General features: G+C 42.6%; 2 protein-coding genes across 2 annotated transcripts; both read left to right on the top strand.

Moving 5' to 3' along the window:
* Positions 1–9,003, top strand: LOC117660037 (vomeronasal type-2 receptor 26-like). The gene is made up of 6 exons (XM_087893358.1): positions 1–37; positions 581–636; positions 2,342–3,190; positions 4,778–5,005; positions 6,660–6,786; positions 7,674–9,003. The coding sequence occupies exons 1-6, from the start codon at positions 1–3 to the stop codon at positions 8,570–8,572; spliced, it is 2,196 nt and encodes a 731-aa protein (XP_087749484.1). The 3' UTR covers positions 8,573–9,003.
* A 2,606-nt stretch (positions 9,004–11,609) lies between these two features.
* LOC117656657 (vomeronasal type-2 receptor 26-like) lies at positions 11,610–22,429 on the top strand. Its single transcript, XM_087893357.1, has 5 exons — positions 11,610–11,894; positions 13,544–14,392; positions 16,217–16,444; positions 20,514–20,640; positions 21,255–22,429. Exons 1-5 carry the CDS (start codon positions 11,610–11,612, stop codon positions 22,151–22,153), a joined length of 2,388 nt encoding a protein of 795 aa, XP_087749483.1. The 3' UTR covers positions 22,154–22,429.
* Positions 22,430–27,851: the final 5,422 nt, after the last annotated feature.

The following is a 27,851-nucleotide window of genomic DNA, read 5'->3' as shown; positions in this document are numbered from 1 at the left end:
ATGGAGGAAATGCAGCTGCAAGAGGAAGAGAGGCCAGGTGAGCTGGCCCCAGATGCTTCCCAGCTTCCCTTGTCCCAGAAGCAACAACCTCACACTCTCCTCTCTCTACTAGTGATCCCATGTTCCATGCCACTGCCAGGCCCAGTTCCAGAGGGTGAGGGGAAATTGTCCAAAAGAGGGAGGGGATGAAGGACCCCATCCACCCAACCAGCCTTGCCCGCTAACCTATCTGGGCAACAAGGAGCTGGGGGCAATCATCTCTTCATGCACATTCCTTGGGGGACTGGCCAGGAGTGCCCGGCAGGATAGGCTGTCTGTCTGTCTCATGAGGTGGTGAAGGCAGCAGCTCAGGGTATGCCACTGAGCCTGGATGCGGCGGACTGCCCTCACCTGGGGGGCTCCAAAGTGAAATGTGGAAAATAGCATACCTGAGAAGGTAAGGCAGGAAAGGAAGACAGACTTGGTTGAAGGCTCTCCTTGGGGTAACATGGCGAGGTTTGACTACCTTTCGGGCCCAGTTCTTGGCTTCCACAGGCCCTCCAGGGGGCTGCCACCCACTCACCCTCCTTTTTGCCTCCAGCTCCCCATGCAGCCCGTGACAGGGAGACACACCATTTCCAGGTGGTGGGCAAGTGGGTAAATGGGCAGTCTCAGGAGAGAGCACCGTGCTGGGGCCAAGGCAGTTGTTCCACTGAGGTGTGGCGAGGTGTACACGTGCAGCCCTGGGACAACCTCCTGCCCACCTGGAGTGCCACCACCAGGCACTGGCCCTATTGGGATCTGAAGGGCAGGGTGCTCAGGCTGGCAGAGGCTCATGGAAACTCTGTAGCCCCTCAAGGCCTTTGGGATGGTCATCCAAGACTTTGCTCCCAGGGAAGGGCTTTGTCACAGAGGACTGTGTTCTTGGACTAGGCACTTTCTCTCAGGCCTTCAGTCTGGAAGCTCTGTGGACGCCGAGAGCCGAACCGAAAAGGTGGCCAAGCCTCATCATTTCCCCCCGAGGTGCCCCTTTGGCCAAGCATGGTGGGCCCAGAGTGGTTCTCCTTCCTCCGCCATCAGCCTTACCTTCTCAGGACAGGCGGCTGGGAGGCCAAGCAAGGAGTAGCTGGGAGGGGAGGGTGAGCGGCTGGGGATGGCAATCAGTGGTGGGATTCAGGCAGTTCTCCGACTTGTAGAAAAAGTTAGCTACTGGTTCAGCTGAACTGGTGCGAACCACCTGAATCCCACCTCTGATTAGGTGGTACTATTTAGTTGGTACTGACTGCTCTTAGATTGTAACCAGGGAAATAAAAGGAATAATAATGAATCAAAAATAAATAATGAAATATTAGAGCAAGTTGAGGAACATTTGTACTTCATGCATTGTTTAACTGGAGATGGGAAAATGGATGACAAAAGAAATAATATGCATAAATGCAGATAAAAGAAGTCAGGATGATATGGAATCTGTTATGCGAAACAAATAGTGTGTTTTATTATTTATTTATTTATTTATTTATTTATTTATTTATTATTGGGGTTTCGTTCGGTTTAGCTCATGTTAAGGATGAGAAAACTAAATGCTACATAAAATCAGTTTGTGATTGGAGCAGCCTGTGGGTCGGGTGAAATGTTCCCGGTTCGGACCAGATCGCTCGATCCAGTAGCAATGGTGTCGGGTGGCTTGGAGAACCAGTAGCAAAAATCCATGTGCCACCCCACCCCAATGCACAGCTGAGCTGAGCGATCATCAGAGGCTTTTTCTTTTACTTTTAAAAGCATTTTTGCGGAAAAAATGTTTTGAAAAGTTAAAAAAAAGCCTCTGATGATCGTGCGGCTAAGTTGGGATCATCAAGGCTTTTAAAAGCATTTTTTTCTACAGCCTCTTCAGCTGAAGAGGTTGTAAACAAATGCTTTTAAAAGTCTCTGACGATCTCAGCTGAGTTGCCTGATCGCCAGAGGCTTTTAAAAGCATTTTTTTCTGTAACCTCTTCGGCCAAAGAGGCTATAGAAAAAAATGCTTTTAAAAGCCTCTGGCGATCCAAGCTGAGTTGCCTGATCATCAGAGGCTTTTAAAAGCATTTTTTTCTGCAATCTCTTCGGCCGAAAATGTTGTAGAAAAAATCCTTTTTAAAGTAAAAAAAAAAAGTTGGCCACGCCCACCCAGTCACATTACCCCCCCACCAAGCCACGCCCACAGAACCGGTAGTAACAAATTTTACATTTCACCACTGCTGTGGGTGTTGTAAACTAACTTTTTTTTTTTTTTTAGAAAAGAAAGTAAAACTACTGTGTTTTTGTGCTCGATCCTGTGGATATTTTTATATTTCCCTATTATGAATGTAATTATGTTGACCTTTAGGTCTCCTATTGTTTATATAGTCCACCAGTGAATGATATAAGCCACCCGTCTTTCTTATACCGCATGGTACCTAATGAAGCGCATCAGTATACAGGAATAGTCAAAATGTTCCTGCATTTTCAATGGAAATGGATTGGGATCATAGCCATGGATGACGATAAAGGAGAAAAGTTTGTGCAGACCTTGGAGAAAAGCTTTAATGATAATGGAATCTGCACTGCCTTCTCTGAACGAATGCCAGTCCAAAGCAATATTTTAAACATGGTTGATAATTTCACTGACATGTTTAGGGAAATGGCCCTGTTGCTGAGTAAAACAAACGTCAATGTCTGTGTTGTAAGTGCTGATGCTCACTTGATGTTAGATTTGCAACTAGTGCTCAATCTTGCTGAATCAGACATGAGGCTGCCTGTGCAGAAAGTATGGGTGATGACAGCCCATTGGGATTTTTCAGTGGAGCCCTTTTTAAACAATTTAAATATGCAGATCTTCCACGGCGCCTTGTCCTTTGCAAGTCACACCTCGGAGATGTCAACATTTCAGAATTTCCTTCTATTCCAGGACCCCCATTCTCTGGCCGATCATTTTATCAGAGTCTTCTGGGAACACGCATTTAAATGCTCATTTCCAGCTTCTGCAACAGACAAAGGAAGCTGTACTGGCGATGAGAGACTGGAAAGCCTTCCACATTCTTTTTTTGAAACGAGCATGACCAGTCAAAGCTACAGCGTTTATAATGCTGTCTATGCTGTGGCACATGCTTTGCATGCCTTTTATTCATCCAGAAGGAAATATGGAGCAGTGTTGGATAGAGATCACCCAAGGACTTCTAAATCACAGTATTTTCAGGTAGTGCCACATCTAGAAGGCAGATTTTTTTGATGCATCAATGTTATTGTTAATATTAGTGCCTTCATTTATATAAAAAGCTGGATGGGAAAGTCACAAATGGATCACAAGAACCCAGGACACTGCAACTATTGTAATTGCATACCAGTTGCCAAGTGCTCAGATTTGATCACATGACTGTAAGGATGCAGCAACAGCTATAAGTGTAAGGTCTAGTTGTAACTTATTCTTTCAGTTTTAATAATCACTAAATGAATGGTTGTAAGTCTACCTGCAAACAATGGAAATAAATATGTGTAAATAGACTTCATAATGGCAATAAAAGGACTAAAGGTTTTCCGAGATTATCATTGTTGTAAGTTTTGAAAGGAATGGGAGGTGTGTTCTTGCAGATGCAGGATGCCACAAAATCCAGAATACATCAAATCCATCCTTTTCCAGAACATTCTAGTTAAAGTAAATAATAAAAATTGCACAATAAGTTGTAGCAGAAAAAAAAATACATTACTGCTTAATAAACACTTGGAAACTTCCCAGAGTCACTGGAAGGTAGACAACATATCAATTTAATTCAGTAGAAGTGCCATGTTTTCCAGAAAATAAGACCCAGACTTATATAGTTTTTGCCACCAAAAAAAAGGCACCAGGTCTTATTTTGGGGGGATGTCTTTCACTGACTCTCCTCACTTGCATGCGTCGCCCCTGGCCTCCTTTTCACTATCAGAGGCCTTCAGGAACTTCTTCTGAGGTGAGCAAGGGTTTCCTGAAGGCCACTGCAGCTGATAACAGGGTTCCAGAGCTGTATTATTGGCTGCAGAACCCTTCAGCAAAAGCTTGCCAGCCTTACCGGCCCACTTCTTCTGCAGCTGGCAAGGCAAGGAAGGTGTTAGGGTGTGCGAGGCCTGGCTGCAACTGTCCAAAATAAGTAGTACGGCACCTCGAACCTGATCCCCACCATATCTTAATTTTTACCTGTGTGCCTCATGCCCCCCCTCAGCCCCCAGAATGGGTGCGGTCTTAATTAGGGCTTATTCTGTGAGTATGGCTTATTTTCATGTTATACCTTATTTTCAGGAAAACACAGTAGTAGTGGAAGTTGAGATAATACTAGTAGTAATACTACCTTACCCCAGGCAAGTAATAAGCCTGAGCTTTGAAATACTTGGATTCCCATCAGTGACATACCATGTTTCCCCGAAAATAAGACTTTGTCTTATATTTTTTGAACCCTGAAATAAGCGCTTGGCCTTATTGCCATACATTCAAATGCCCGATTTGGCTTATAATCAGTGGGAAACAGGTATATTGGGGGGGGGGAGAGAAACAGGTATATCAAGATATTTCTATGCCAAAAGAAAATTTAGTCTGTTTATTTGAAATACATTGCTTGCTAGTGCTTATTATGCTTTTAAAACTGAGCTGAACTGAAATATTTGATTGGGGAAGGAAATAATGGGACTCCCAATAATGGAACGATAAAACAGTTGAAGAGCTTCTGAGTATAGCAAAACTCTATTCCAAGCCAAACAATTTTCACTGTTTCCACCACTTTGGTAATAATACTTGCCAAAATTTCATTTATTTCAGCTTTACCATTTCCTAAGTCAAGTCTCCTTTAACAACAGTGCCGGATACAAGGTGTCTTTTGACAAGAAGGGTGAATTGCTAGATGGATTTGACATCATCAACTGGGTTACTTTCCCTAACAAATCCTTCATGAAAGTAAAAGTGGGACAAATGGATCCTCAAGCCCCATCAGGCAGAAGGTTCTCCATCAATGAAAGAAAAATCACATGGCAGGCCCATTTTAACCAGGTAGGACCAAAATGAAGTTTCCAGTTTGAAAATCAAAATAGATGGCCTTCTATTCAGCAATTAATGATTGCCTGTATTGTTATGATAAGTGTCTGGAAGAGGACAAACTTGACATTTTAGATCCTGTTTATGAAATTTTTCACAAAGCTAGTTTGCAAGGGGAAGGAGGACTGAAAGAAATTGATGGCTTCCATTCTCTTTTTCCACAAGGAAATGGTGAACTTTCAAATAAGAAAATGCTCCGGTACCCCGAGAAGCTTCTACTGGTTATCTTTTAATATCTCTGATTGAGGAGGTGCATTTTTATTATTGAGTATTGTCTGTCTAGCATTTAGACCATCCTTATCACCTCACCCATGCTAAACTTCAAAGTCACTTTAGCCCCAGGCTACAGGATGATAGTTATTTTCTCCACGCCCTTTATATAATTATTTTTGGGGAGAGGTGAAATGCTACCAGTTCGGGCCGGTTCGCCTGGACCGGTAGTAAAAAATGCTACCATTTCCCTGAAACGATAGTAAAAAAAGGCTTTAAAAAGTTTTTTAAAAAGGTTCTGATGATTGCGTGGCACAGTTGATTGTCACACTTTTTTTTACTTTTTTAAAGCATTTTTTTTTACCACCGGTTCAGATGAATAGTTAGTAAAAGGTCGGTTGGCTCCTGACCTTCGCACCTTCCGCCACGAATTAAAAACATGGCTGTTCACATCACCCAACCTGGACTGAGGGGTTTTTTGATTATTTTAATGGGTTTTAATATATGTTTAAATTATATATTTATACATTTATGTATTTTATGTATGCATATTTATGTATTTTATGTTTTATTGGGTTTGTTTTATTAGTTGTGAGCCGCCCTGAGTCCAACAAAGATACAAATTATATTAAATTAAATTAAAATTTTAAAAAAATGCTTTAAAAAAGTAAAAAAAGACTTATCCATGCCCACCAACTCACATGACACACACACACACATCAAGCCACGCCCACCAAGCCACGCACACAGAACCAATAGGGAAAATTTTTGGATTTCACCACTGGTTTGGGGGGATTATTTTAGATTTCCTACAAGAGCAGCATGATGGCCTTGTGGTGAAAACTATCACCTCCTATTTGAAAGGTTGAGAGTTCAATCCTAAGTAGCAGCAGTTATCTCTCTTTCAGGGCACAAAGAAAAAAATATCTGCTACGAACACCATGTGGCATCAGGAAGAGCATCCAACTAGAAAACACTAATTCTTGTGGAGGAATTTAGATTCCACATAGATCCCCATAACTGGCGTGGTCCCTGCTTTCAGTAATAATATAATGTATATATTGACTTATGATACTATATGATGCTATACATGTTGCTAGCCCTGAAATCAAATACAAACAACTCAGAATAACCACAAGAGATTAATCATATATAGTAGGTTATTTCAACCTACTATATGAAGAAAGCCTATTCTGAGTAAGGGTAAGTTTCATCAATAATACATGCTATTTTGGATCGGTTCTTTCTTATCTGTGTTCATATCTGCATGAACACACACACACACACACACACATACACACACAAAACTAATGAATATTTTTCAGAAATATATACTGATTTCTGAAAATGGTTGGATTCGAGGAAATAAAATGTAATTCTCTCTCTCATTAATGAATAGACTATACCTCTTGCTCTGTGCAATGATCATTGCCCACCAGGTTCCAGAAAGAAAACGAAGGAAGGGAAGCCATTTTGTTGCTATGGTTGTAATACTTGTCCATCAAGAAAATTTTCAAATGAAAGAGGTAGGAAATATTTTTATATTTATGTATGTGCAACTGTGCATATCCATAAAGGCACACAGAGATATCACACACATAGCAGTACATTTAGACTTATATACCACTTCACAGTGCTTTACAGCCCTCTCTAAGTGTTTTACAGAATCAGCTTATTGCCCCCCAACAATCTGGATCCTCATTTTACCAACCTTGGAAGGATGGAAGGCTGAATCAACCTTGACCCTGGTGAGATTCGAACTGCCAAATTGAAGGTAGCCAGCAGTCAGCAGAAGTAGCCTGCAGCACTGCATTCTAACCACTGCACCACCGTGGCTCTTCGGGTCATCCTGATTATTCATGAGAGTTCCATTTTAGTTGAGCCCTCCAAAAGCAAGATTGAACAAAGATATATTTAACAGAGATGTGAAAAGGTGTTAATGTTTTTTTTTTTAATTTGATTTATATGCCGCCCTTCTCCAGAGACTCAGGGCGGCTTACAATGCGTTAAGCAATAGCCTTCATACTTTTGTATATTTATACAAAGTCAGCTTATTGCCCCCACAAACTGAGTCCTCAATTTAGCTACCTTAGAAAGGATGGAAGGCTGAGTCAACCTTGAGCCTGGGGAGATTCGAACTTGCAGTAATTGCAGGCAGCTGAATGTTAATAACAGGCTATTAGTCTGCTGCGCCACCAGGCTCTGTAGCTAGAGTATATCTGCAAGCATGTCTACCTTGAAGGACAGAAGGCAATGAATGATGAGAATTATTGCACATTTCAGTTCCAAGAACCATAGTAGTCCACTGATGTTTTATGACATAGAATGTTTTCGATTAATAAATACTTCTCAGTAAACAAAAGTATGCAAATCTGAAATACTGCTATGAATTCTGAAATACATATTTTCACAGATATGGATGACTGCTTAGACTGTCCAGAAGAACAATATCCAAACAAGGAAAAAAATATGTGCATTCCCAAGGATCTAAATTTCTTGTCTTATAATGAAACTTTGGGCATCACTTTGACAGTTCTGGGTCTATCATTTTCTGTGACCACAGTGGTGGTACTTGGAATTTTCATAAAACATCGGAATACTCCCATTGTCAAAGCTAACAACCGGAATCTCACTTATCTTCTCCTTGTCTCCCTCTTCCTCTGCTTCCTCTGTTCCTTGCTGTTCATTGGTCAGCCCCAATTGCTGACCTGTCTTCTTCGCCAAATTGCTTTTGGGATCATCTTCTCAGTTGCAGTTTCTTCAGTTTTGGCCAAAACCATCACAGTGGTTTTAGCTTTTATGGCTACTAAGCCAGGATCAAAAATGAGAAAATGGGTGGGACAAAGATTTTCATACTCTCTGATTGTCTGTTGTTCCTGCATTCAAGCAAGTATTTGCATATTGTGGCTGTGCACTGGCCCTCCTTTCCCAAATTTGGACATGCATTCTCTTCCAGAAGAGATTGTAGTTGAATGCAATGAAGGATCAGGGAACATGTTCTATTATATTTTAGGATATATGGGATTTCTTGCTCTCATCAGCTACGTTGTGGCTTTCTTTGCTCGAAAACTGCCAGACTCTTTTAATGAAGCCAAATTTATTGCTTTTAGCATGCTGGTATTTTGTAGTGTATGGATGACTTTTGTCCCAACGTATCTGAGCACCAAAGGAAAATACATGGTAGCTGTGGAGATCTTCTCCATCTTGGCTTCCGGTATAGGAATATTGGGATCTATCTTTTTCCCTAAATGCTACATCATTGTAATGAGACCAGAACTCAACACAAAGGACCATCTAAAAACAAAAAACTAAACATTACTAATATTCATTGATTTTGAAGAATTTAGCATGGTCTTGAAAAGAAGGTTGAAGAGATAAAATGTTGATCAATCATGAGGAAGTGGAATGTGTGAGGAAAAGATGTAGAATAGCTCCAACTTGACCTCAATGCTCTTAAAATGGGGAAAGTCGATCATTTGGACTAGATTCCAACTGTCTGTTTCTATAGCATATCACAATAAAGTAGTATTCCTGGAATTCCTGCACCATCAGATTTGTGACCTGGCTCACTTGAAAAGTTTGATGCAATTACATAAAGGTTCAGTTACATAAAAGGCATACTACTAGGGTACTATTAGATAGCACTCCTTAATAAACAGTACCTAGAGTATGCTACTCCTGCTGGAGCTGATGGAGCAGACAGAGACAATTGGAGGAAGTTGGACCTACAAATATCCTGCTCCCATGCCATGTAAGACTTTGTAGATCGTGTGAGTTACATCAGCAAGCTAGTAACATTTATTGATAAATACATTAAGCAACCAAAGGTGTGTTACTACTTACTAAGTTTTGAACTGTTCTCAAACTGTCCAATAAATTCTGAGATACGTTTTAGCATATCTGCAGCCAAGTTTCATTCAGCAGCCAAGTTACAATGTCATATTCAAGCAGAATCTTCCACAATTCAGGCTGATTTAGTTTATTGTGCACTTTCTCTAAATCAAATATTGTACTATTTTGTTGGATTGATGTTTCTAGCAATTATTCTTAGTTTAGTTATTTAATAATATGAACAGTTGCTACAAAATCAGTCCTATCATTTACTCACATTTGCAGCAAATATATTTTTATGTATTTACAAAGTTTTCATGTAAGGAAGAGGAAAATATGTAGAGAATACTTAAAGCATATGTCAGGCCTGGAAGCCATCTTTTGCATTGGATCCTCAGGCCTGTCACATTTAGTACTGTGGGAAACTGGAAGTGGGGATTGTATGGAGCAGGGGAGATATATAGTTATAATAACATTCCTTTCTCTGAGAGTAAAGCAGTCGTGGGTTCCTCCCGGTTCAGCTCCGTTCTGCCGAGCCGGTAGCAATGACGATATGACGTCACTGAACTGGTTCTTCAGCCCCTCCTCCAATCTAAGAAATCTAATTTAAAAAATAGATGTAACAATTTATTAAATCATCTCCTTAATAAATCCATTCCCTAGTAAATCAAATCTAATAATTAGATCTAAGGATAATTTATAACGTGTATCCTAAATAAATATTCCCAATAAATATAATTAATTAATACATTTAATATATATTTATTAGATTATATGCGTAATAAATCAAATATGTAGCTCTCCTTTTGTTCAGCAGTTCCAGTACTTTATGCTGTACAAAACAATCATTATTAGGCCCAAACCAACAATGGAGACAGAGGAGGAAGAGAAGGAGGAGATTTAACCACTGGGAATTTTGCAGTGTTTTAGAAAATGCATACCTGATGATTATCTAAGGTGATAATTATGAACTCAGCATTACTCACAAGGCACAAAAATATTTTTCCACTCTAATTGCATACAGGTATATACTGTAACTCCTGAACTGATCAAAGGGAGGGTTAGTGTATGTATGTATGTATTTATGTATGTATCTACAGTATGTATCTATGTATCTATGTATCTATGTACGTACGTATACATGTATCTATCTATCCAGCCAGCCAGCAATGGATTCAGCAGATCAGTGTGTATGCATTTAGTGGTAGGATCCAGAACCATGAAGACCATGGCATACTAAATAGCTGGATGATGATGATCAAAGTAGGAGTAGGAGATCTTAAATTAAGGGACAATCATTTTGCCTGCTGCATGAGAGGGTCCTTCTTGTCCCTGAGACTTCTTGTATATTTGCTGCTGCTGCTGCAACCAACAGATTGTGCGATATCTCCTGCAGTTTGTACCATTTATGAGTCTCTGAAAGTGCAATATCAATATTTTCAGCCAGGTGATGTGATAATTGGTGGGATACTTTCACAGTTTTTCTCCTTGTCTGAAGGATCAGATTTCACCTCACACCCTAGATCCAAGTGTGATTTTGAACCTATGTAAGAAAAACCTCACTGATTTCTGTAATACTTGGCTATTTCCTGGCAGTGCTACTGATATGCTTTCAGCAACTTGACATAGATTCTAGAAATCAGATAATTAGTAGTCCTTCATCCATTCATTCTGGTCTTCTGGTAATAGAAAATAGGAGATTTTGAAATGGTGATCAGACCCAAACACACACATGTGGCAAACATGTTATTTTTCATCTCTGCAACTTCTATCTCACATCTCTTAGGTTTAACCCAACTATTTGGCTCAAACTTACAGCTGCAGCACTGAGCAAGCAGTTGGATATTATGATCTAAACTTCTCTTCTAGCTCTATGATTCTATGATATTTGCCAGATTTCCTTGTATGCTCTGAGTTTATTCTGATCTTTAACATCTGATAGGATCAAATCAGTCAATAAGACATGCTACATTTGATTGTGTGAAGTGGGAAAACCTGCCTCAGTCTTGGATCAATCTTCTTTTACTTAATTCCTTGGTATTATATGCACAGCATTATTTGTATCTAGATTTGTATCCAGAGACTCAAAAATCATTGGAGAAAAGTTTCTTCATATTTCTCTGACCTTTTGAGAGGCCAGAAGCAAGTGATTGTCTTGTGACTAGCATGTTGGGTTACGTGTGATTTGGTCTGGTCCAGAAGAAAAACAATACATCATTGGATAGTTTCACTATAAAATTAATGAAGCGATATTTAGTGCAATATCTGTTGCAATGTAAAACATTGCATTTGTTTCCAAGGACACACTAGGACAGTTGAAATATTGGAGAAGGGTAGATCCATTACAAGCAAACAAGCTGTTCTCTAGTTAAAGGTAACTTCATTCTAATGTCAGGTTTCTCATTCTCCAGTAGTTCCCCACCAGTAAATATAGGGTACCACTTACAGGAGTAGTATGCAAATGTTCACAACACTGAACATCATGGTTTACTCAAGATGTGTCTTTTACTTTAGTGTAATGCTGAAAAAATATCAGCACACCCTAGCCTTGGCGTTTGCAGTGAATGAAATCAATGGAAACAGCATGATTTTACCCAATCAGACGCTAGGATTTCATATCTATGATAGCCACTTTGATGCCCAGATAACTTATCAGAACACGCTGAACTTGCTCTTTAATCAGAAGCCAACTATTCTGAACTACAAGTGCAGCAAGAAGATACCAGCAGCTGTCATTGGGGGTACTGACTCAGAAACTTCCCTCCACATAGCTACTATCTTAGGGACCTACAAGATTCCTCAGGTAAGGTGGATTACAGCTCTATTTGTTTAGGAACTTATTATCTATTACAGTGTTCCTCAATTCGCCGAACTGCAGAAATAGTTGGATATCAGTTCAGGTGAACCTGTGCGAACCAGCTGAATCCCACCTCTGGTTAGTATTTAGTTGGTACTGACTGCTCTTAGATTGTAATCAGGGAAATAAAAGGAATAATAATGAATCAAAAATAAATCATGAAAAATTAGAACAAGTAGAGGAATATTTGTACTTCATGCATTGTTAACTAGAGCCTCTGGGTGAGATCATCTGACGATACGGGGTGAGATATCAGCAATATGCTGATGATACCCAGCTGTATATCTCTACCCTGCGTCAATTCAGTGATGCGGTGGATGTGATGTGCCTGGAGGCTGTGAGGGTCTGGATGATAGTCAACAGGCTCAGACTTAACCCAGATAAGACCGAGTGGCTGTGGGTATTGCCTCCTAAAGTCTATGTTGATTGTCCATCCTTGGTTCTGGGGGGGGAGAAATTGTCCCCCTCAGAATGGGTTCGCAATTTGGGTGTCCTCCTAGACTCACAGCTAAGATTAGGGCAACATCTGACAGCTGTGGCTAGGGGGAACCTTTGCACACGTTCACCTGGTGCACCAATTGCGACCCTACTTGGATCGGGAGGCTTTCCTCACGGTCACTCATGCCCTTGTCACCTCACGGTCAGATTATTGCAACGCGCTCTACATGGGGAAAAGTGTTTGGAGACTACAGTTGGTCCAGAAAGCAGCCGTGCGAGCTGTCGTGGGTGCACCTAGGTGCACCCACATTACACCAATTCTCCACTGCACTGGCTCCCTATTGGTCTCCGGTCACAATTCAAGGTGTTGGTTATTATCTTTAAAGCCCTACATGGCTCAGGGCCAGGGTACCTTCGAGACCACCTTCTACCACATAACTCCCAATGACCGGTAAGATCCCACAGAGGTGGTCTCCTCCGGGTCCCGTCATCTAAATGCCAGATGGTGGGCCCGCGGGGGAGGGCCTTCTCTGTGGCTTCCCCAGCTCTCTGGAACCAGTTACCTCCTGTGGTCTGGACCATCCCCACCCTGTTGGCCTTCCAAAAAGCAGTGAAGACCTGGCTTTTCCAGCAAGCCTGGCGCTGTTGATCTCGCTCTTGTGATCCGGCGAGTTCCGGCCATGAATGTGAATGAGTTTTAATGATTTTAATTTTTTTAATTTTTAAATGTTTTTTATAATGATTTTAAATGCATTGTGAGCTGCCCTGAGTCTTCGGAGAGGGGCGGCATACAAATTGAATTAATAAATAAATAATAATAAATAGAGATGGGAAAATGGATGACAAAAGAAATAATATGTATAAATGCAGATAAAAGAAGTCAGGATGATATGGAATCTGTAATACGGAACAAATAGTGTGTTTTATTATTTATTTATTCATTTATTTATTTTGGTTTGGTTCATCTCATGTTAAGGATGGAGAAAATTAAATGCTACATAGAGTCAGTTTGTGATTGGAGCAGTCCTTGGGTATGCTGTAAACTAACTAAATATTTTTTTTTTAGAAAATAAAATAAAAACTACTGTGTTTTTGTGTTTGACCCTGCAGATATTTTTATATTTCCCGATTATGAATGTAATTATGTTGGCCTTTAGGTCTCCTATTGTTTATATAGTCCACCAGTGAATGATATAAGTCACTCCTCTTTCTTATACCGCATGGTACCTAATGAAGCGCATCAATATACAGGAATAGTCAAGCTATTACTGCATTTTCAATGGAAATGGATTGGGATCATAGCCATGGATGATGATAAAGGAGAAAAGTTTGTGCAAACCTTGGAGAAAAGCTTTAATGATAATGGAATCTGCCCTGCCTTCTCTGAACGAATGCCAGTTCAAAGCAATATTTTACACATGGTTGGTAATTTCATTGACATGTTCAGGGAAATGGCCCTGTTGCTGAGTAACGCAAAAGTCAATGTCTGTGTTGTAAGTGCTGATGCTCACATGATGTTAGATTTGCAACTAGTGCTCAACGTTGCTGAATCAGACATGAAGCTATCTGTGCAGAAAGTATGGGTGATGACAGCCCATTGGGATTTTTCAGTAGAACCCTTTTTAAACAATTTAAACATGCAGATCTTCCAAGGCGCCTTGTCCTTTGCAAGTCGTACCTCGGAGATGTCAACATTTCAGAATTTCCTTCTATTTCAGGACCCCCATTCTCTGACCGATCATTTTATCAGAGTCTTCTGGGAACAAGCATTTAAATGCTCGTTTCCAGATTCTGCAACAGACAAAGGAAGCTGTACTGGCAATGAGAGACTGGAAAGCCTTCCGCATTCTTTTTTTGAAACGAGCATGACCAGTCAAAGCTACAGTGTTTATAATGCTGTCTATGCTGTGGCACATGCTTTGCATGCCTTTTACTCATCCAGAAGGAAATACAGAGTAGTTTTGGATAGAGATCACCCAAGGACTTCTAAATCACAGTATTTTCAGGTAATGTTGCATCTAAAAGGCAGATTTTTAAAATGCATCATTGTTATCGTTAATATTAGTGCCTTCACTTATATAAGAAGGATTCTCATTCTGTATATACTGCCTTACTAAGAATTCCCAGAGAAGATGCACAGAAGGAAAGACAGTGAGTATATGAGTAGTCTTTGACTTATGATTACAATTGGGACCAACATTTCCATGCCTAAGCAAATCAGTTGTTAAGTGAGACCTGCCCATTTTTTGTCATGATTGTTAAGTGAGTCATTGTAGTTGTTGAGCGAATTACATGGTGATTAAGTGAATCCAGCTTCTCCCATTGACTTTGCTATCAAAAGCTGGATGGGAAGTTCACAAATGGTGATCACAAGAGCCCAGGACACTGCAACTAACCTGTTTCCCCCAAAATAAGACCTCCCCTGATAATAAGCCCAATCAGGCTTTTGAGCGCATGGCAATAAGGCCAAGCACTTATTTCAGGGTTCTAAAAAATATAACACAGGGTCTTATTTTCAGGGAAACATGGTATTGTAACTACATACCAATCAAATTTGATCACATGACTGTAAGGATGCAGCAATAGCTATAAGTGCAAGGTCTAGTTGTAAGTTATTCTTTCAGTGCCAATGTAACTTTTAAAGATCACTAAATGAATGGTTGTAAGTCTACCTGCAAACCATGGAGATAAGTACGTGTAAATAGACTCCATAATGGCAATAAAAGGTCTAAAGTTTTTCTGAGACTATCATTTTTGTAAGTTTTGAAAGAAATGAGAGATGTATTCTTACAGATGCAGGATGCTACCAAATCCAGAATTTAGGATTTTATCCAAACTTTTGCAGAACATTCTAATTTAAGCAAATAATAAAAAATGCACAATAAGTTATAGCAGAAAAAATACATAATTACAGTACTTAATAACCATTTTGAAACTGCCCAGAGTCATTGGAAATTAGACAACATATAAATTTAATTCAATACAAATAGTGGTAGTAAAGATAGTATCAGTGGTGGGTTCCTCCCGGTTCGGGCAGGTTCCACCGAGCCGGTAGCAGTGACAATATGATGTCACCGAACCGATTCACCCCCCCACTCTGCCCCCCCCGCACTATTCTTACCTTTTATTTGGCCCCACCACCAATCTATTGTTGCCTCTTGGGTCCCAGCTGATCGGCTAGAAGGAAAAAAACTGTTTAAACTCTTGCCGCTGGGCTTCAAAGGGCCGCCCTACAGCTGATCAGTGTTAAAAGGCAGTGTGGTGGTAGACCGGTGCCTCCAAAAACAAATGAGTAGACCAGTCCATGCAAAAATAAATGGGTAGACCAGTGCCTCCAAAAATAAATGGATAGACCAGTACAGCTCTGCAAGCAGTTAAAAGCCTGGTAGACCAGTACCGCTGCTAAATCCTAAAGAATTGTCACATGACCATCAAGCCACACCCACAAAATAAGCCACGCCCACAGAACCGGTAGTAAAAAAATTTAGAACCCATCCGTGGATAGTATCAATAGTACTATTCCCCTGGCAAATAGTAAACCTTGGCTCTGAAAAACTTGGATTCCCATCAGTGACATAGGTATATATTTCTATGCTAAAAGAAAATTTAGTCTGTTTATTTGAAATACATTGCCTGCTAGTTCTTCGTATCCTTTTCAAACTGAGCTAAAGTGAAATATTTGATTGGGGAAAGAAATAATGGGACTCCCAATAACGGAATGATAAAATAATTAAATAGCTTCAGAGAATATCAAAACTTTTTTCCAAGTCAAACGTTTTTCACTTTTTCCACCACTTTGGTAACACTTGCGAAAACGTCATTTATTCCAGCTTTATCATTTCCTAAGTCAAGTCTCCTTTAACAACAGTGCCGGAGACAAGGTGTCTTTTGACAAGAAGGGTGAATTGCTAGATGGATTTGACATTATCAACTGGGTTACTTTCCCTAACAAATCCTTCGTGAAAGTGAAAGTGGGACAAATGGATCCTCAAGCCCTATCAGGCAGAAGGTTCTCCATCAATGAAAGAAAAATCACATGGCCAGCCCATTTTAACCAGGTAGGACTAAAATGAAGTTTCCAGTTTGAAAATCAAAATAGATGGCCTTCTTTTCAGCAATTAACGATTGCCAGTATTGTTATGATAATTGTCAGGAAGAGAACAAACTTGACATTTTCGATCCTGTTTGTGAAATTGTTTGCAAAGCTAGTTTGCAAGGGGAAGGAGGAGTGAAAGAAATTGATGGCTTCCATTCTCTTTTTCCATAAAGAAATGGAGAAGTTTCAAGTGAGAAAATGCTCAGGTCCTCCAAGAAGGTTCTACTGGTTATCTTTAATACCTTTGATTGAGGAGATGCCTTTTTATTATTGAGTATTGTCTGTCTAGCATTTATCACCTCACCCATGCTAAACTTTCAAGTCACATTAGCCCCAGGGTACAGGATGATAGTTGTTTTCTCCATCCCCTTTATATAATTCGTTTTTGGGGGATTATTGTAGATTTCCTACAAGGTTGAGAGTGCAATCCCAGGTAGCAGCAAATATATTTCTTTCAGGGCGCAAAGAAAAAAATATCTGCTGCAAACACCATGTGGCATCAGAAAGAGCATCCGACCAATAAACACTAATTGTTGTGGAGGGATTTAGATTTCATATAGGTCCCTATAACTGAAGTGATCCCTGACTTTCAGTAATAATATAATGTATATATTGATTCTATCCATTGAGCAGCCCTGAAGTCAAATACAAACAACTCAGAATAACCACAAGACATTAATCATTGTTGTTGTTGTTGTTGTTGTTGTTGTTGTTGTTGTTGTTGTTATTCATTAAATTAGTGGACCAGAGGAATACTATCGATATAATTTACTTGGACTTCAGTAAGGCATTTAATAAATTAAACCATAACCTACTACTAGATAAAGTTGAAAAATGTGGGTTAGATAGCATCACAACAAGATGAATTCGTAACTTTGCTGACCAACCACACTCAATGTGTAGTCCTCAATGGAACTGCATCTACATGGAGGGAAATATGCAGTGGAGTACCCTAAGGCTCTGTGTTAGGCCCTCTCTATGGGCACGAACCAGGCGATGGGATGTCATTGCTGGCTGCAGGTGGTCCGCCAAATATCCTGGGCCTAAGCCATGTAGGGCTTTATAGGTCATCACCAGCACCTTGAATCTCACCCAGAGGGCAACCGGCAACCAATGCAAGTTGCGCAGGAGAGGTGTAACATGGGAGTATCGGGATTCCCCCATCACAACCCGCGTGGCTGCATTTTGCACCAGCTGAAGCCTCTGAGTGGTCCTCAAGGGCAGCCCCATGTAGAGAGCGTTATAGTAGTCAATATGGGAGGTGACTAGTGCATGAGTAACTGTGCGTAGGACATCTCGGTCCAAGTAGGGACACAAGTGGTGCACCAGACGAATCTGGGCATATGCCCCCCAGGTCACGGTCATTATATGATCTTCTAGACTCAACCGTGAATCCAGGAGGACACTCAAGTTGCATGCCCTGTCTACAGGGGGTAAAACTTCACCCCCTATAGCCAACGATGGAACCTCTCCTATGAACCGAGATGCCGGTACCCACAGCCACTCGGTCTTGGCAGGGTTGAGTTGAAGTCTGTTCCTTCCCATCCAGACCTGTACCGCTTCCAGGCACCAGGCCATCATGTTGAGGGCATCACTGGGTTGGTTCAGGGTGGATATAAAAAGCTGAGTATAATCAGCGTATTGATGGTACCTCACCCCAAAACCAGCGGTTTCATATAAATGTTGAACAGAAGGGGCAAGAGAACCGACCCCTGGGCCACCCCACAACTTAGGGGCCTCAAGCTCGATCTCTGCCCCCCTGCCAACACCGCTTGCGTTCGACCCAAGAGGTAGGAGGAGAACCACCATAAAACGGTGCCTCCCACTCCCAGCCCCTCAAGGCGACGCAGCAAGATACCATGGTCGACAGTATCGAAAGCCGCCAAAAGATCCAATAGGACCAGAACAGAGGAGTAACCTCTGTCCCGAGCCCTCCAGAGATCATCCACCAGCGCAACCAATGCCGTCTCCATGCTGTACCCAGGCTTGAAAGCCGATTGGTACGGGTCAAGGTAATCTGCTTCATCCAGGGCCAGTGGGAGCTGACGCACCATGGGCAATTCTCTGTGGACGCGATGACATTGGTGAAGTAGCGATGCTTTGCCACCGCCAACTCCACAAGGTAGGCACGTGTGGCCAACCTTAGTTGGGACTGGTCAGATTTGGAACGACTGGCTCTCCAACGGCTCTCTAGGCCTCGCCTACGTCGCTTCATCCCCCAGAGCTCCTCGGTAAACCAAGGTGCCAACCGGGGTCTGCGATGTGTCAGAGGCCGCAAAGGAACAACCTGGTAAAGAGCCTAATCCCAGGTATCCACCAGGGTCGTGGCCGGGGTGTGGGAGAGAGAGAGAGGGATCATCCCAAGCTCTGTCTGGAACCTCTCCGGGTCCATCAGGCGCCTGGGGCAGAACCAGGTGGTCAGTTCTGCATCCCAGCAAGGAGGGGTGGCATAATGGAAGCCTAGCCGAAGGAGATAGTGGTCGGTCTATGTCAGGGGATAAATGGAGGACAATCCCCCACCGAACTCCACCTGCCACTGCTCCAAGACAAAAACAAGATCGGGCGTGTGGCCCCCCCTCATGTGTCGGGCCCTGAATAATCTGAGTCAGGTCCATAGCTGCCTTGGAAGCCATGAACTCCCGAGCCACCCCCAACGCCCCACCCAGGGACTGCAGATTGAAGTCCCCCAGAACAATAAGTCTGGGAAACTCCACCGATAGGGTGGAGCCTCGATAGGGTGTCCAGTAGCCTGGGCAGGACTGTTGATACACAGCTGGGAGACAGGTATGCAATCAACAAGCCCAACTGCCATACGGGCCCCACCTCATGAGGAGGGCCTCACACCCATCTATTTTAGGAGCAGTGACCTACCGCGGACTAAGGACCTCCCTAATAACCACCGCCACCCCCCCCATCCTACCCTGGGCCCTTGGCTGTTGCTGCACCTGGAACCCTGGTGGGCAAAGTTCAGTCAGAGGAACACCCCCCCTCCTCTGAGCCCAACCAGGTTTCCGTAATGCAAGCCAGGTCTGTGTTTTCCTCCTCAATCAAATCACAAATGAGGAGAGCTTTGTTGACCACAGAACTGGCATTAAAATAAACCAGCCTGAGCCCAGTAATCCTGTCTCTCAAACCCCCAGGAGGTCAGAGAGAACCAGGAGGATTGGAGCACGCCACCGCTCGAAGGTAGCAGGGGCGGGCTCCCGAAATCCAATACGGCCCTCCGTTCCTCCACCTGCAGCCCTTCCCAATTGCAACCGGAATCAGAGATCCCACCCTCACCTTTGGGGTGCCTGGATGTCCCGACACCGCACCAAAACCACTGCCCGGTCCCCATAACCTGGACTGCCATTTGCATGGCGCCCCCCCAACCACCTGCCGGATATCAAAACTCACCCCCCTCCCCAATCCCCTTAAAAATCTAGTTAAAAACCAATGTAACGCCCCCTTACTAAAACCCTTAAAATCCTTATGCCACCTCTTGGGATCCCAGGACCTGTCATTAAGGTAGATCTTTGCCAGGCCGGCAGGCCACTCCCAGGATAGGGGGGCATCCCTCAGAGCAACCAAATCCATTCTTGCATATGTTCGTAACACCATCCCTGAACATTGAGGCCCAGGGGACCATCCATGGTGATTGGGGTATATCAAGCTGGTCCATCCCTGGAGACAGGAAGCTCCATTCCTGTGCGTCCTCCCACGACACTCAGGAATGATAGGAGATGTTAATCCTCAACGTCCTCTCACCACAGCGGGTTCCTGAGTCCATTGGGGTCACCGGAGGTGGGAATCGTCAGTCATTGTTGCCCTATCCCTGAGGATAAGGCGGCGGCCTTATCCTCCGGGACTGAGGATACTGAGGATAAACATACTATTTTGGATCAGTTGATTCTTATATGTGTACATATCTGCACAAACCCACACACACACAAAACTAATATTTTTCAGAAGTATATAATGCATGTACTGATTTCTGAAAATGGTTGGATTCAAGGAAATAAAATGTAATTCTCTCTCTCATTAATGAATAGACTATACCTCTTGCTCTGTGCAATGATCATTGCCCACCAGGTTCCAGAAAGAAAAGGAAGGAAGGAAAGCCATTTTGTTGCTATGATTGTAATACTTGTCCATCAAGAAAATTTTCAAATAAAAGAGGTAGGAAATATTGTTATATTTATGTATGTGTAACTGTATGTATCCATAAAGGCACACAGAGATATCACACACATAGCAATAGCATTTAAACTTATATACCACTTCACAGTGCTTTGCAGCCTTCTCTAAGTGTTTTACAGAATCAGCCTATTGCCCCCCATCAATCTGGATCCTCATTTTACCAACCTCAGAAGGATGGAAGGATGAGCCTGGTGAGATTCGAACTGCCAAATTGAAGGTAGCCGGCAGTCAACAGAAGTAGTCTGCAGCACTGCATTCTAACCACTGCACCACCAGGACTCATCAGGTCATCCTCATTATTCATGAGAGTTCCATTCTAGTTCAGTTCTCCAAAAGCAAGATTTAACAAAGGTATATTTAACAGAGATGTGAATAAGTGTTAATGTTGCTGGGTTATATCTGCCAGCATGTCTACCTTGGAGGACTTAAGGCAATGAATGATGAGAATTATTGCACATTTCAATTCCACAAACCATAGTAGTCCACTGATGTTTTATGACATACAATGTTTTCGATTAATAAATACTTCTCAGTAAACAAAAGTATGCAAATTTGAAATACTGCTATGAATTCTGAAATACATATTTTCACAGATATGGATGACTGCTTAGACTGTCCAGAAGAACAATATCCAAACAAGGAAAAAAATACGTGCATTCCCAAGGATCTAAATTTCTTGTCTTATAATGAAACTTTGGGCATCACTTCGACAGTTCTGGGTCTATCATTTTCTGTGACCACAGTAGTGATACTTGGAATTTTCATAAAACATCAGAATACTCCCATTGTCAAAGCTAACAACCGGAATCTCACTTATCTTCTCCTTGTCTCCCTCTTCCTCTGCTTCCTCTGTTCCTTGCTGTTCATTGGTCAGCCCCAATTGTTGACCTGTCTTCTTCGTCAAATTGCTTTTGGGATCATCTTCTCAGTTGCAGTTTCTTCAGTTTTGGCCAAAACCATCACAGTGGTTTTAGCTTTTATGGCTACTAAGCCAGGATCAAAAATGAGAAAATGGGTGGGACAAAGATTTTCATACTCTCTGATTCTCTGTTGTTCCTGCATTCAAGCAAGTATTTGCATATTGTGGCTGTGCACTGGCCCTCCTTTCCCAAATTTGGACATGCATTCTCTTCCAGAAGAGATTGTAGTTGAATGCAATGAAGGATCAGGGAACATGTTCTATTATATTTTAGGATATATGGGATTTCTTGCTCTCATCAGCTACGTTGTAGCTTTCTTTGCTCGAAAACTGCCAGACTCTTTTAATGAAGCCAAATTTATTGCTTTTAGCATGCTGGTGTTTTGTAGTGTATGGGTGACTTTTGTCCCAACTTATTTGAGCACCAAAGGAAAATACATGGTAGCTGTGGAGATCTTCTCCATCTTGGCTTCCGGTATAGGAATATTGGGATCTATCTTTTTTCCTAAATGCTACATAATTGTACTGAGACCAGAACTCAACACAAAGGAGCACCTAAAAATGAAGAATTAACAATTACCACTATCGATTGATTTGAATAATTTAGCACTGGCTTTGAGAAGAAAGAGAGATAAACTGTTGCTCACATATGAGAAGGAAGAGAGTATAAGAAAAAGAGTAGCCCCAGCTTGACCTCACTGCTCTTAAAATGAGGAAAGTAAATGTTTTGGTGTAGCTATCAAATGTCTGTAAATATAACAATAAAACAATAAACCCTGCAGCATCAGTTTTGTGGCCTGGCCTACTTGAAAACATTGATATGTTATTTGGAAGTAAGCATATTTGATTATAATATTTCTTTTTCAGATCTTAAACCAATGCCTCTTGTCAGCTAAACAAAGACAAGACATTGTATTTATCTCACTGTATAAACTGTATATTTAGGTTCACTTTTATCCTCCATTTCATATTTATTTCATATCATGTATCCTGTCATTAAAATATTTCAATTATGACTGCTGTATGACTGGTACAGTGAAAGGCAGATTGTTAACCATTGTTTATTATTATTATTATTATTATTATTATTATTATTATTATTATTATTATTTATTGGTTAATCTTTAGTGAGATTCACAGCCTTTGAGGCTGGTTAATAGCTCAGCAGCTCGAGTCCTAACCAAGGACCTAGGAACTGTTAAGGTATCGTCGGAGAATGTAAGCTGTTCCGAGTAAGGTGTTTTTTTGTAGAGTCAAATGTTCAAGTCCAGCAAATTTAGAATTTCTAAATAGCGGGGTAGCCCTTTGGGTATTGCTCCGAGGGCTCCAATTACAATCGGGACAACACACGATTTCTTTTTCCACAGTCACTCAACTTCAATTTGTAAGTCCCGGTACTTTGTGATTTTTTCTTGCTGCTTATCTTATTATTATTATTATTTTATTTCTATACCGCCCTTCTCCTGCGGGACTCAGGGCGGTGTACAGCCAAGATAAAACATTGCATATAAAATTTAAAAACAATTTAAAAAATAATTAAATAATTTTGGCCCAAGATATTAAAAACAACCCAATTAAAACCAAATTCAATTAAAACTGAGAGGATGGGATCAAGCCAGCCCAGCTAGATGGAATAGGTGTGTTTTCAGGGTCCGACGAAAAGTCCGGAGGTCTGATATCGTGCATATCTCAGGGGGTAGGTCATTCCAGAGGGCGGGTGCTGCCACAGAGAAGGCTCTCCCCCTGGGGGTTGCCAGCCGACACTGTCTGGCCGACGGCACCCTGAGGAGGCCCTCTTTGTGCGAGCAAACCAGTCGGTGGGAGGCTATTGGTGGCAGAAGGCAGTCTCGCAGATAACCCGGCCCTAAGCCATGGAGCGCTTTAAAGGTGGTCACCAACACCTTGAAGCGCACCCGGAAGACCACAGGAAGCCAGTGCAGCTCATGCAGGAGAGGTGTCATATGTGAGCGCCCCGTCGCTCCCATAATCCCCCGCGTGGCCGCATTCTGGACAAACTGCAGCCTCCGGGTTCACCCCAAGGGGAGCCCCATGTAGAGAGCATTGCAGTAGTCCAGGCGGGAAGTGACGAGTGCTTGAGTGACCATGCGTAGGGAGTCCCGATCCAGAAAGGTTTTTAAAGTTAAAACTCTCAATATGTGAAAATATAATATATAATGGGCAAAGAACACTCCTTCTCAGAGTATGTGGAGGTTTCTAGGTAAGGAGAAAATTGATTGGCTAGCTAGAGCCCTTTGACTGGGGAATTCTGCGAGTTGAAGGCCACTTCAACTCCCAGAATTGCTGAGGTTGAGAAACACTGGGCTCAAAATTTTCAGAGTCAACTCCTTCATGTGAAGCCATAGTAAGCTAACTCTTCTCAACCTTTATCTGGATCCGTTCCAGTTGGGTTTCAGGCCTGGGTACAGCACGGAAACGGCATTGGTCGTGTTGGTTGATGATCTCTGGAGGGCTCGAGACAGGGGTTGCTCTTCTTTCCTGGTCCTGTTAGATCTCTCAGCGGCTTTTGAGACCATCGACCATGGTATCATGCTGCATCGGTTGGAAGAGCTGGGGGTGGAGGGCACTGTGCTGCGGTGGTTCTCCTCCTTTCTCTCCGACCGGTTGCAGTCTGTGTTGGCAGGGAGGCAGAGGTCGACCCCGAGGCGCCTCATATGTGGGGTGCCACAGGGGTCGGTCCTCTCACCCCTTCTGTTCAACATTTATGTAAAGCCGCTGGGTGAGATCATCCGTGGTTTCGGGGTGAAGTACCATCAGTACGCTGATGACACTCAGCTGTACATTTCTGCCCCCCCCGACCACCCCAATGATACCCTTGAAGTGATGTCTTGGTGCCTGGAGGCTGTGCGGATCTGGATGGGGAGAAACAGGCTCAGGCTCAACCCATCCAAGACCGAGTGGCTATGGTTTCCAGCGTCCCGATATAGTCAGTTGGTGCCATCACTGACTATTGGGGGCGAGTCATTGGTCCCCACGGAGAGGGCTCGCAACTTGGGTGTCCTCCTGGACTCATGGCTATCTTTAGAAGAGCATTTGATGGCCGTGACCAGGAGGACTTCTCATCAGGTTCGCCTGATCCGCCAGTTGCGTCCCTTTCTAGATTGGGACTCCTTACACATGGTCACTCATGCCCTCGTCACTTCCCGCCTGGACTATTGTAACACTCTCTACAACTTGAAAAGAAAAGAGATATAGTCCATGATTTTATGAGAAATTATATGAAGCTGATAAAATAGAAGAGGAGAGATTAATACAATATCTGGAGAAAGCCAATTTACCTAAAATCTCAGAAATGGTTAAGAATAGGCTGGAGGAAAGAATAACAATGGCAGAGTTAATGAACGCAATTAAAAAGCAAAAAAACCAATAAAACCCTGGGACCAGATGGTCTACCAGTAGAAATATATAAAGAATTAGGAGACACCTTGAGTCTGTCAATGCTAGAAGTATACAATGCAGTGTTAACGGAAGCTAAAATTCCGAACATATGGAAAGATGCCTATATTACCTTCATCCCCAAAGAAGATTCGGATATAACTCAAATTAAAAACTATAGACCGATTTCGTTACTAAACGCAGACTATAAAATCTTCTCATCAATAATTGTGGAAAGATTAAAAAACTTTTTAAATGAATTCATTCATCCAGATCAAAATGGATTTTTACCAAAAAAGACAAATCAAAAATAATGTTAGAATAATCATGGATGTACTAGAATGTTAAGAAATACATTATGAAAAACAACTAGCGTTAATATTCCTGGACACGCAGAAAGCGTTCGACAATATAAATTGGCAATTTATGTTGCTACAATTAAATTTTATGGAATTTGGTGGAAAATTTAGGAAAGTGTTACCTGGGGGGAGTTCGATCCTGTGGCTCCCGAGGACATGGACAGGGTCCTGGGACGGCTGAACGCAACCACATGTTTATTGGACCCGTGCCCCTCCTGGTTGGTACTGGCTTCCCGGGAGGTGACACGAGGCTGGCTCCAGAAGATTGTTAACGCTTCTTTGAGTGAGGGGGTCCTGCCGACCGCTTTGAAAGAAGCAGTTGTGAGGCCCCTCCTCAAGAAGCCCTCTCTGGATCCGGCTGTTTTGGCTAACTATCGTCCAGTCTCCAACCTTCGCTTTGTTGCGAAGGTTGTTGAGAGTGTGGTGGCGCAACAGCTTCCCCGGTACCTGGATGAAGCTGTCTATCTAGACCCGCTCCAGTCCGGCTTCCGGCCTGGGCACAGCACGGAAACGGCATTGGTCGTGTTGGTGGATGATCTCTGGAGGGCTCGGGATAGGGTTTGCACCTCTATCCTGGTCCTATTAGACCTCTCAGTGGCTTTTGATACCATCGACCATGGTATAATGTTGCACCGGTTGGCGGGGTTGGGGGTGGGGGGCACCGTTCTGCAGTGGTTCTCCTCCTACCTCTCTGACCGGTCGCAATCTGTGTTGACAGGGGAGCAGCGGTCGACCCCGAGGCACCTTGCTTGTGGGGTGCCACAAGGGTCGGTCCTCTCGCCCCTTCTGTTCAACATTTATGTAAAGCCGCTGGGTGAGATCATCCGTGGCTTTGGGGTGGAGTTCCATCAGTACGCTGATGACACCCAGCTGTATATCTCCACCCCAGGCCACCCCAACGATGCCCTTGAAGTGATGTCCCAGTGCCTGGAGGCCGTGCGGGCCTGGATGGGGAGAAACAGGCTCCGACTCAACCCCTCCAAGACCGAGTGGCTGTGGCTTCCGGCGTCCCGATATAGCCAGCTGATGCCATCACTGGCTATTGGGGGCGAATCACTCGCCCCCACGGAGAGGGCTCGTAACTTGGGCGTCCTCCTGGACGCACGGCTGTCATTAGAAGATCATTTGACGGCCGTGGCCAGGGGGGCTTTTAATCAGGTCCGCCTGATACGCCAGTTACACCCCTTTCTAGATCAGGACTCCCTACGCACAGTCACTCAGGCACTCGTCACTTCCCGCCTGGACTACTGCAACGCTCTCTACATGGGGCTCCCCCTGGGGTGCACCCGGAGGCTCCAGCTGGTCCAGAACGTGGCCGCGTGATTATGGGGGCGACGAGGCGCTCCCATGTAACACCCCTCCTGCGCGAGCTGCACTGGCTCCTGGTGGTCTTCCGGGTGCGCTTCAAGGTGTTGGTGACCACCTTTAAAGCGCTCCATGGCTTAGGGCCGGGGTACTTACGAGACCGCCTTCTGCCACCAATAGCTTCCCACCGGCCAGTACGCTCGCACAGAGTGGGCCTCCTCAGGGTGCCGTCCGCCAGACAATGTTGGCTGACGACTCCCAGGGGGAGAGCCTTCTCTGTGCCCACCCTTGGCGCCCACCCTCTGGAACAACCTCCCCCCAGAGATACGTACAATAACAGACCTCCGGATTTTTCGTCGGGCCCTGAAAACCCATTTATTTCAACTAGCTGGGCTGGCTTGAGTTAATTTTAAATTGATTTTAAATTGGGTTGTTTTAATTTACGGCCAAAATATTTAATTATTTTAAACTGCTTTTAAATTTTGTATGTATTGTTTTTTACTTTGGCTGTTCACCGCCCTGAGTCCTATTTTGGAGAAGGGCGGTATAGAAATTTAAATAATAAATAAATAAATAAATAAATAAATAAATAAATAAATAAATAAATAAATAAATAAATATGATTAAAGCAATTTACACTCAACAGAACACAAGAGTATTGGTTAATGGACATGTAACAGAAAGTTTTAGTATACAAAAAGTAACAAGGCTAGGTTGTCACCTTTCCCCATTATTATTTATTTTAACATTAGAGATATTGATGAGGAACATAAGACAAGATACAGAGATAAAAGGAATGGAAATTAGAAATGAAAAGTACAAACTCCAAGCTTTCACTGATGACTTAGCTAGTCATTATATTAGAAGAACCCATAGAAACTGGCCCTAAATTGATAAAGAAAATTGAGGAATATGGAGAGGTGGCAGGAATGAAAATAAATAAAGATAAAACCAGGATATTAGTCAAAAATTGCACCAACAAACAGAAAAAAGGAATTGACAGAGAAAATTGACCTACAGATAGAAAAAAAAAGTTAAATACCTTGGTATTTTCTTAACAGCTAGGTGTGGGACAATCAAAGAGGACAACTATACAAAGCTGATACAACAAATTAAAATAGATTTGGAAAGATGGAAGAATGTACAGTTATCGATGATAGGGAGAATTACAGTGGTGAAAATGAACGTACTACCAAAACTATTCTTTCTATTTC

Source organism: Pantherophis guttatus, chromosome 4 (assembly GCF_059756535.1).
Source record: "Pantherophis guttatus breed Tessera chromosome 4, ASM5975653v1, whole genome shotgun sequence".
Lineage (NCBI taxonomy): Eukaryota > Metazoa > Chordata > Lepidosauria > Squamata > Colubridae > Pantherophis > Pantherophis guttatus.
This window is presented reverse-complemented; position numbering and strand designations above follow the sequence as displayed.